At 44.3% G+C, this 11,287-nt stretch overlaps 1 protein-coding gene across 1 annotated transcript in view; it reads right to left on the bottom strand.

Annotated features, from left to right (window-relative positions):
- The window catches only part of Uspl1 (ubiquitin specific peptidase like 1), a 30,534-nt gene that overhangs the window by 2,405 nt on the left and 16,842 nt on the right, over positions 1-11,287 (bottom strand). The window contains exons 6-8 of the mRNA XM_045154571.1: positions 10,260-10,389; positions 7,137-7,262; positions 731-888 (exon numbers count right to left, since the gene is read on the bottom strand). Of these exons, the coding sequence (XP_045010506.1) occupies positions 731-888; positions 7,137-7,262; positions 10,260-10,389 (414 nt within the window). The remainder of the gene's footprint in view (positions 1-730; positions 889-7,136; positions 7,263-10,259; positions 10,390-11,287) is intronic.

Raw genomic sequence — 11,287 nt, 5'->3', positions numbered from 1 at the left:
AACCACTGAGCCATCTCTTCAACCCCTCTCTCAAGGTTTTAAAGTTTTATTTTCCCCATTCATCTGGTGGCAATAAGAGGAGGAGGGCAAAGGAGAATTTAAGGACTAGGACTGGTCTACAGTACCAAACATTGAAAATCCAAAGAAGCTTGGTCAATGGTTCATTTCTGGCACAACTTCTGCCTGTACCACCTCACTGGTACTGTGAGGGTCATGATGTACATTAGGAGGTAACTTAGGTTTGCTGGAGAGACTCACAGCACCTTGCATGCTGCTGGTGGGAATGGGACAGCTGTTACAGAAAGCCCAGCCACTCTTCCAAAAGTTTACACAATCACTGCAGTTCCACTTAGAGTGAAACAGAGACTTAGGTACCTGTGAACCAACCAAAAACCCCTAACAGTGTGGCACCTGCCTTAATCCCAGCACACAAGAGGCAGAGATAGGAGGACCACTGTGAGTTTGAGGCCAGCCTGAGATTACAAAGGTCAGACCCTACCTTGAAAACGAAACCATAAAATGAAGAAATAAATGCCTATAGGTATGCAGTAAAAAGTTAGGAAGGACACCAAAACCATCACATTTTTAACAGAAAAAGGGAAGGGAGAAGAATTAAAGGCAAAAGCAAGAATAGAGAAAAAGAATGAAAGTGTATCTAAACAAAAATCAGAAAACCTGGAGTATACTTCGCATGCCTATTATCATGAAAGGAAACACTAAACATACTTACCATCAGCATCTAAAATCCACGTTATAAAATGGCTCCTGGCTTGGTACTGTATTACAGAGGTCACTTGATAAAGACTGTCTTCCCAGTGAAAGGCGTAGCGCTGCAGGTCGCTCTGCGGCAAGCCTTCCACAAAGTGCAGCATGAAGACAGGAGGCACGCTGTGGGGCAGAGGACAGGAGTCAGACAAACCGGCCACGCATCTGCTCAAGCAAAGACCAGCTAAAGTGAGCAAGCTACATGCTTTCGTGGGAGGCTTGCTGCGTGAATTCTTCTCAAGCACCTCCAAATATGGGCCTGAATGAGAAAAGGAGGAATTGCTCTAGGAAGCACGAAACACTAAACCCTTTGTGGGATGGTGTCACCCACAGCTGGACGCGCCACACAACAAGACCAGCAAAGACCATTAAATGGTAATTGCTCTGTAAGCAGCACTGAGGCTTTGATTTAAACACCTCTTGGAAACTACTTTGTAGAATCAAAATGAAACGCCCTTTTAGAATCTACCTCGGCCTCAAGTGTCCAAATTAATCACGTCTGTTAAATGAGGATGGCAAATCAGCAAATCTTAAAGCCTAAGACATTTAAGTCATTATTAATTTGGCCTACTCTCTTTCATCTTTGAAGAGTCATCAAACCTAAATTTCTACTTAGGAAAATCTTATTTTGTTCCTAAGTAGATAAGAAAACAAAACACACTGGTTGATCTGGGTGTGGTGGCACATGCCTTTAATCCCAGTACCCGGGAGGCCACACTGACACTACTGGCCTAACTTCAAAAACCAAAAAACAGCAGAAAAGATTTATCTATAGATTTTTTGTGAAATTTTATATTACATAGTATGTCTTTAAAATCCCCTTCCACTCAAGATTTTACTATGTTATTTTCCTTGCCAAAAGTAGAAGAGACTTTTCCCTGAAAGCTGGGAAATATGTGCACATCTTGGTTTTGCCCCTTCTTTGTGAGATCTTAGGAATATCATTCAACCAACATCTGTGAGTCACAGCTCCAGGGCCCAAGTGTACCTGCCCACCTTAAGACATTTATTTCAAGAGCTGGGCATGGTGGTGCATGCCTTTTAATCCCAGCACTTTGGAGGCAGAGGTAGGAATCGCAGGGAGTGAGTTCAAGGCCACCCTGAGTCTGTTCCAGTTCAGCCTGAACTAGAGTTGAGACCCGACCTTGGAAAAAAAAAAAAAAAAAAAACTGTTCACTGGCAAATCAGGAAGCGTCAAGACCGAAGCCCACAAGGGGCAGTTTCTTAGCTGTAGTGACACTTGAGTTCGAGGTCTCACTGAGTAAAGTAAATAAATCCTCAAGGCTTGCTTTGAGACCTTAACCAGGTGGAAGTTCCCAGCAGAGCAAAAAAGCTTTTGGCTTGCTCTCCTTTCTTTGTGGTTAAGGCTTCAACCCAGGGCCTCCCACATGCCAAGGAGGCCCTACATCCCTAGCCTTCCATTCTACTCTTTAATATTGTAAAATGGAAGCACTTCTTGTTGCTATTTGGGTCCACGAGACCTCAGTGTCCCTCGAGCATCACAGCTTCACCTTGTCTCAGTCCAGCCTACTCTCATGTGCTCGAGTGTCGGAGAGGACGCCGAGATGTGAGGAAAGCCCATTAGGCTCGGCTTTAGCAGTGCAAAACACTGGACTCAACGGACAGTCAACCTCACAAGTGGCCAAACTCCTGTCGTAAGGACGGATCTCAGGAAGTGCATGGAAGGCAGGCAGCTGACTGGGTTACTCTGCCACTAAAGCCGGGGGGGGGGGGGGGGGGGGGGGGAAGGGCCCTAACAGTCAGTCTCTCATCACAGAGCAGCTGCACCCTGCACTAAACAAACTGGAGTATAAGTGTCTCACTTCCACCTCCATTTATGTAAAAGTTACATCATAGAAAATACAAATATAGGGCGGGAGAGATGGCTTAGTGGTTAAGGCATTTGCCTACAAGCAAAGGACCTAGGTTCGATTCCCCAGGACCCATGTAAGCCAGATGCACAACAGAAGTTCCATGATGGTAAGGGAAAAGCAATGGCATGAGACCCCTGCTCAACATAAGGTGGACAATAGCAATAGGAAATTGAGCCAAACACTGGCAAGGGGACACTGGCTATAACACCCATAAGCCCGCCCCCAACAACACACTCCCTTCCAGGAGGCGTTAATTCTCAAATCTCCATCAGCTGAAAACCTAGCATTCAGAACACCCAAGTTTATGGGGGACACCTGAATCAAACCACCACAGCCTATAAACATGGAAAACAAGTACTACATCCTTAGCCATCAGGGAAATGCACATTAAAGCTACTTTGAGATTCCATTTCACACCTGCCAGAATGTTTATTATCAAGAAAACAAATGCTGGGCTAGAGAGATGGCTTAGCGGTTAAGACACTTGCCTGCAAACCAGGTTCAATTCCACAGGACCCATGTAAGCCAGATGCACAAGGTGGCATTTACATCTGGAGTTCGTTGGCAGTGGCTGATGGCCCTGGCGCACCCATTCTTTCTCTCCATCTGCCTTTCTCCTCCTCTCTCAAATAATAAGGAACTGTTCACTACATCCCTCAACTGATGGATGGATAATGAAGATGTGGTACATTTATACAATGAAGTCCTCTTCCATGGTAAAGAACAGTGAAATTTGTAGACAAATACATGGAGCTGGAAAGGGTTATACTAAGTGACATCACACAGGCCCAAAGCCAAACACTGCGTGTTCTCTGTCACATGTGGGTCCCAGCTACCACTGTTTGGACTGCTGTGTGAGTTGGAGTAAAGCCAGTAGCAGAGGCCTGAAAGCTAGAAAGGGGCCATGAGGAGGGAGGGAAGACAGGGCAGGACTTTAGGAGACAATACTGTATATATGTATGTAAGTAGATAAGCACATACTGGGAGTGCAACAGCCTAAGTGAGGTCACAGGAAGGGAGGAAGGCTAAAAGCAAAATTTAAAGGCGTGGTAGCACATGCCTTTAGTCCCAACACCGCAGAGTCAGATGTAGGAGGATCACTTTGTGTTCGAGGCCAGCCAGAGAGTACATGACATAGGTTTTGACTAGAAAAATGTCAGTGCTTGGGATGGGATACTTTCCAGTGAGTTGTTGGCCAGGGAGGTCCCTGATGGCCCCAAATCACTACAGGCCATTACAAGGCTCTTGGTTTCACATGAGAACTAGTAGTAAGACCTTACTGCTGAAGACTCCACACGCTTGGGCTATAGGTCACTGAGAAATGAAGCTGGAGATGAGCTGAAAACCGCCTCCCTGTGGACCAGCTGACAGAAAGCTGGAAAAAGCTACACTGCATGCAGCCCTATGGGAAAGAGAGAAGTTATCAATGGTGGTAAATAGCTGTGGATATTGAATGCCTTAAGACTGGCCAGCCCAGCCAAACGGCCAACTGGTACAATAGCAGCATGTCTGTTATGGGGGAAACCAACTGCTCTCTAATTGGACTGGTGGGCCATTCCATGGGAGAGAATACATGCTTGGTACTGAAAACCCTGTCAAAAACCTATGGCAGGGGCAGTCATGAACCCTGGGGGGGGGGGGGGGGAGTGGGAGTGGGGTAAAGTATATTCTTGTACGGCTAAATGCCTATGTTATGCTTACCAAACTGTTCTGTAAGAACTCTTCTTAATGTTTATACCCATATATTAATGCTACTCTCACTTTTGCTTAGTGAAGCTTCTCTATTCAGATGATGGTGACCACTGGGAGGACTCAAATGGCACCACTGTGCTTAGAAGTGACAGAGGAGTGCTCAGCAGAGACTTCTCTATCACACCATCCAAGGCTCATGGCCCATTGCAGAAGAGGAGGTGAAAAGAACGAACTCTTCCAGGCACATAATGATCTAGATATCCATGACTCCACAGCGCCTACTACTTACAAAACCCTCGTAATAGGAGGAAAGGAGCAAGGCGTGGTGGTGCTCGCCTTTGATCCCAGCACTTGGGAGGCAGAAGTCGGTGGATTGCTGTGAGTTCGAGCCCACTGAGACTACATCGTGAATTATTTCAGGTCAGCTTGGGCTAGAGAGTGAGACCCTACCTTGAAAAATAAAATAAAATAAATAAATAAGAGACTAATTGAGAGGGGGAGGGCATTTGACAGAGGGTGAATTTGTGAGGGGGAAAGTAGGGAAGGGAATTATCATGGCTTACTGTCTATAATATGGAAGCTGCCAATAAAAGATTTTAAAAAGGATATTCTACAATACAACCAGTTAACAAATTGAATAAATTAGCCTATCTTCACTCTTCAAATTTGAGGAAAAAACGGATATAGACATTACATAAAATTATATACACTAAAAGCCTTAAGCAATCCGATGGTCCCATGCAGGACAGCAAGCAGCCACAAGCTACTGTTCACCACCAAAGAAACAGCTTGCCAAGAGGAGCCCCAACACTTCCAGACCAGGACCAGGCTGGTAGCACATGCACCTGGAGTTCATGTGCAGTGGCACGAGGCCCTGGCATGCCCATACTTTCTCATTCACTCTTAAAAACCGGGCCTCAGATGGCCAAACCAGGTTATAGACTCCTAGTCAAGACAGCTGCTCTTCCTTCCCACTGAGATGCTACCAAGGACAGCTTAGGACCATGGCAGGTTACAGGCTGCTGTCCACAAGGACCAAGGAAGGGAAAGGAAATGAGCCACAAGTCTCTAAATACTTAGCAGCAAGACAGAGCAGGCGATGGCCTGAGGGCTACAGAGCCAGGCATATGGCATTCCTAGGCAACAGATGCTATGGAAGATGGGCTGGGGCTACAGAGTTAAGGACTACGTGTGCACTCGGAGAGCACCCAATGTAACAGCCTGGGAAACTAGAATCGAAATCAACAAAGTTTACAGAAAAAAAAGGGGGCTACAGATTTTGAGGTATTTGCATGTTTGAATGTTAAATATTTAAACTATTTGTGGGAAAATGAGTGAATGTAACAGACTATGAAAACAGCATAAATTCTATTATGTATACTGTTTGACCAATTATATACATTAAGTGTATATTAACAGTATTGCAATTAATGAGTTCTGGATAAACCCAGTGTGTCCTCCCACGCAGGGGCGTGAATGAGAGCCCAGTGCAACAGCGCTTCACAAGGAGAGCGGAGGCGGGAGCGGGCGCGGGCTTGCAGCCCAGCTCCGGGGACAGTTCAGGAGCCCTAGTTACATCCGAGGGCATCGGATATTAGTGCCACTGGCAGCTTATTACATCAAATTACAGCTCATTTCCTTAGAAGTGGACTGCACGTGAAGGCTAAAGATGTGTTATATGTGAACAGACTAACAAAGAGACAAATTGCCCCATATGGAAATGACCCGCGAGTGTAAGCAGATGGTGGCTGTGGTAACACTGGGAAGAGCAACTGGTGATCCTCCCCAGCTTCTATTCTCCAGACAGATCAATCCCCAGCAACCACCAAGGACAAAAAGCAGAAAGAACAGCTGGCAAAATACAATACAAACGTACTTGCTAAGTAGCAACAGAAAGCTTACAAGATGATAGTGTGGTATGAATGTGCAATGTCTCCATGTGGTTCCCAGATGGTGCGTGGTTGGGAAGGTTGTGGAACACTGCTGAAGGAGGTACAAGCAGGACACTGGGGATAGGCCACGAAGTTTCCTAGCTCAGCCCCGCTCCCCATTCAGCCTCTGCCTCCCCAATGTGCATGTGATGAGAGCAGCGGTCCCCCTGCTCCTGCTGCCGTGCCACCCCGGCACGGAAGGAACCTCCCTAAGCTCTGTCCTCACGCTGCTGCTTGCCAGATGTCTGGTGCCAGTAAAGAGCAAAGTAACGAGGACAACAGTGAAGATTTAGTAATCAGTATCAGGGGTGATGGAAATTCAGAGATGAGCCACCAGCACATCTATAAATCCTATTAGTTCTTGAAATTAAGTAGATTCCCACAATTCTAGTGAATTCAAGCACTTGACAGAAAGGTAAAAAATTTAATATCCCCAGTGGGAGAAAAAAAGAAATACAGCAGGAGAGTGGGGCCAGATAATCATATTTAAAAAAATACTGTTTATTATGTATTATTTATTTATTGAGAGTCAGAAAGAGAGGAGAGAATTGCCATACCAGGGCTTTCAGTCGCTGCAAATGAACTCCAGATGCATGTGCTACATTGTGCATCTGGCTTAATGTGGGTCCTGGGGAGTTGAACCTGGGTCCTTTGGCTTTGTGGGCAGGTGCCTTAACCGCTAAGGCATCCCTCCAGCCCAGACAATCATCTTACACCAGCTACAATGTAATTTCACCTGGGACAAGCAGTAGTAAGTATACGTGAGCTCACTTCTGAGACGTAAGCTGGAGTTACCCATTTCTATTCTAACACATGAAAAAGTATTACCATGTCTTCATTTTACTCTAAAAAATACAAGACAATTTTAACTCACATTTCTAATACCATTTTCCGTATCTGTGATTTGTTGTTGCAACTGTTACATGGACCAAAATGGGCAGCATTAAGTGGGTGCCACTCAGGGATGACATTTGTAAAGGTGACCAGACTCTTCATACACCTATAAAAAAGAAGACACAACTTAACTTCACTTATATTAAATTTCTTTGAATTGTTTTAAACTGATGTTTAAATTCACCTTTTCATTTGCTTGGCCATATTTTATGGTAATATGGGTTTCTCAACACCATAGTTCTTTGTTGAGAGACCATATTCTGTACCCTGATGGAGAGTCAGATCATCACCAGATGCCAGGATCAGTCCCCATTCTAACTACCGAGCAGAGACATTACTAACTGCCCTATAGAGTTAAGAGACCCCTGAGGAGAGAATCTTCACTTTCAAACTGTCAAATTAAGTGCTTACCCATTATTCAACTCAGTCTGGCTAACCACTACTGACAGCCAAATGACATAATCAGAAATAGAACTTAATTTTCTTGGTCTGTTAGAAACAGAAAGCACCAGGGCTAGAAAAATGGCTTAGCTTGCTTGCCAAGCCTAAGGATCCAGGTTTGTTTTTCCAGGACCCACATAAGCCAGATACACAAGGTGGTACATGCATGTCAAGTTCCATTTGCAGTGGCTGGAGACCCTAGCATGCCTATTCTCTATATGCCTCTCTCAAATAGATAAATATTAAAAAAAGAAATAGAAAGTATCAGCTGTAGAACTCTGCTTTTTCACAAATTATACAAGTTCCAGTTTTGACTTTAGTCTGGAAACTTGATAGCAAGTCATCTAAGATACATCGAAAAGATAAAGATGTACACGAAGGGGAAGAACAGCTTAGTAGTTAAGGCATTTGTCTGCAAAGCCAAATGACCCAGGTTCGATTCCCCAGGACCCAAGTAAGCCAGATGCTTAAGGGGCACACACATCTGGAGTTCGTTTGCAGTGGCTGGAGGCCCTGGAATGCCCATTCTCTCTCTCTCTCTGCTTGCAAATAATAAAATTGGGGGGGGAAAAGATGCACACTGCACCTCAGTTGTATCTACTTTGATACAGTTATTTCACTTCTAGCAAGTGTGTGTGAGAGCTGTGTGCACCTCCACGTGCTCTTGTGACACACCATGTGCTCGCCTGTGCAGTGACCAGAGCGGGGTGTCCGCTATCCAGCTCCGTTGCTCTTCTGCCTGCTGTGTTTTTGAGCTGGAGACCTTCATGCTTGTACAGGAAGCACACCTAACCAATGAGCCATCTCTATAGCACACTAAAAATATTTTAAATTAAAACAACAGTTATATATTACCTCCATAACAAATGCTGATGGGGAAGTGGGAAAACGCTGACTTTTAACAGGTTTCCAACTGTCTCCAGAATATACCTAGTAATTACTGGCAAAAATATGGCACTAAAACCAATGAACTGTCAGGACAGTACACAACCAAATTAAATGGGTGGGAGGGTGGGTGTGCGCCAGAGGCTCACAGGGTTTCTCAATGAACCAAATCTCACCCATCTGGCTAGACTAGACAGCCAGTGAGCCTAAGTGCTTCCCTATCTCTGCCGCCCCAGCACTGGGATTACAGGTAGGCACCACCATGCCAGGCATTTACATGGGAAATAAGGGTCAATCTTGGGTCTTCATGCTTGGAGACAAGTACTTTCCACACTGAGCCATTTCCCAAGCTCCAGGAAGTGTTTTAAGTTACAACATTAAAGTATTTTGAATAGGGCTGGCTTAATGGTTAAGATGCTTTTCTGTGAAGACTAAGGACCCAGGTTCAAGTCCTCAGAATGCACATAAGCCAGATGCACACGGTGGCACGTTGATCTGGAGTTCATTTGCTGTGGCTGGAGGCCCTGGTGCGCCCATTCTCTCCAATAAATAAAGTATTATAAAAATTTTTTGGAATAAAATGGCACTTCATTTTAGGGTTGACTCCATATTTGCTTTTAAAGAAACAAAACAACATGCAAATGGCATTGGCTTCTCTAGCTCTATGTACGCATTTCCAGAACTCACAGATGATTTTACATGCAAAGGTAACGGAAAGCAGGAACAAGGTCAAGTTAATTACAAAGACACTGGCCCTCTCTTATCAATCCGTATCTATCATCCTCACCAACTAGTAAGCTGTCTGGGTTTGGCCAGGACAGAAACGTTCCTAGTGGGTAGGTGAGCTCCTGGCCCACCAAGCACACTCAGTGGAAAGCTGCCCCGCTACTAGCATGTGGAGTCTAGAAAAGCTACAGTTAAGCTGCCCTACTCAGCAACCTTGTTTACGTTATTTAGAATCCAGGCAGTGATTAGGGAGTTTACCACAGTGAACAAGAAAGTCATGGAGGCAAGACTCGCCTAAGTGTGTCTCCAGACTGGACCATGTACTAGTATTCTTGGGCTTGAGTCCTTCAAAGCTTTGGTGTCCACACTGTTGCGTGAGGACAGTAGGGTTTTGCTCGGTGACTTTCTATAGGAGAGCCAAGTCATTCACACAAGTGACTGCTCTGTAAAAACCAGCAACAGCATCCTCACCTCCTTTTATGAGCTTTTTTTTTTTTTTTTTTTTTTTTAGGCAGAATCTCACTATAGCCCAGGCTGATTTGGAATTCACTCTAGTTCCAGACTGGCCTTGACCGTACAGCAATCCTCTGCCACTCCCTGTCTTCTGAGTGCTGGGATTAAGGCCTGAACCACCACACATGGCGAGAATGACTTCAAGCAATCTTACAAATCATGGGATTTTGATCCTTTCACTTTAAAGCCTACATTTTCTGGCACTATAATCTGCCCTGTGTAGAAGCCATGACCCCCATCTGTAATTCCAGCACTCAGGAGGACACAAGATGGCAAATTCAAGGCCAGCCTGAGCTGGTACATATTGCTAATTCCAGCACTCCGGAAACTGAGGCAGGAGGACTGAGGCTGCAGTCAACTTGACAGTGTCAAGCCTGTTTGAACTATATAACAAGAGACACTTGTCTCAGAGAGTGATGGGAAATTCTGTCAAGGTTAGAAGTGACGAGATAGTTAAAGTACAGAAATTTTACTCAAGTTATATTACTTAGAATTATTTCAGTAGAATAAATCCACTTAAAAAAAAACCCAAACTGACCTGTTTTGATACTGGTATCCACACTGTGAACATTTGAAGTCCCAAGAAAATGAGTATGTGAAGAGTTTTTCAATGTGAGGTTCTATTTTTAACAGCAGGGGAAATGCAAACACAGGGCTTTCCATCTCGCCTTCAAAAAAACAGGGAGGTCAATTATTGCTCAAAATTAACAGCTGTAAAAGGAACCCAAATGACGATCCATTGTCCTTCCACTCTGCAATCCCAGTATAGTCACGTGAGCACCGCATGCATGTCAAAGTCATTTCGAGCTAGTGGGGAGAAATACTCTTCTTTCTGAAATCTAAGTTCTCATTTTCTTTGGGGTGGGGGTGGGGGGCTGGTGTAACGGAGGGCTGGTGTAACCGGGCCCTGACAGGACCTGTGAATACTAATTATTCCCAGATGTTTTTAATTTTTGGGACAGGGTCTCCCTAGTTCTGAACTCTCTGTAGCTTTGAACTGGTGATTTTCCTGTCTCAGCCTCCTGAATAGCTGAGATTACAGCTCTAGGACACCATGCCCAGCTATGTTTTTTTAAAAAAAAAAACAAAAAAAACCCCTCCAATTCAGACTTTTATTTGAGGCTGATGAAGTGTTTTGCAGTTGGAGATTTGGTTTCAATAACTATGTTAAGTTCAGAAAAGCATTCACAGTTAATTGCTGGAGTATTTATAGTAATCTCATTTCCTATTAGAACAGGGACCTGGAAAATATTTTTAACACTGAAAGAGATAAAACCTTATTATAAAGCATTTAATACAAAATATTGTTTTCTAATAAAAAGAAGAAAAGGACGGGAAAAGGCCAAAAAAGAAAAGAAAATGTTGAGCTAGCTTAGCAGTTAAAGTACTTGCTTTCCTGGGAAGCCTAAGAACTCGGGTTAAATGTGCCAGTAAGCCAGATGCACAAAGTAGTGCATGCGTGTCATGTGCAGTGGCTACAAGGCCCTGCTGCAACCATTCTCCATCTGTGTCTTTCTCTCTCAAAATTAAGCAATTTTTTTTTTAAAAAAAGAAAATGCTGTTATT

Source organism: Jaculus jaculus, chromosome 7 (genome assembly GCF_020740685.1).
Source record: "Jaculus jaculus isolate mJacJac1 chromosome 7, mJacJac1.mat.Y.cur, whole genome shotgun sequence".
NCBI lineage: Eukaryota > Metazoa > Chordata > Mammalia > Rodentia > Dipodidae > Jaculus > Jaculus jaculus.
Note: the sequence above shows the minus strand (reverse complement) of the source record. Positions and strands in the feature narration are given on the sequence as shown.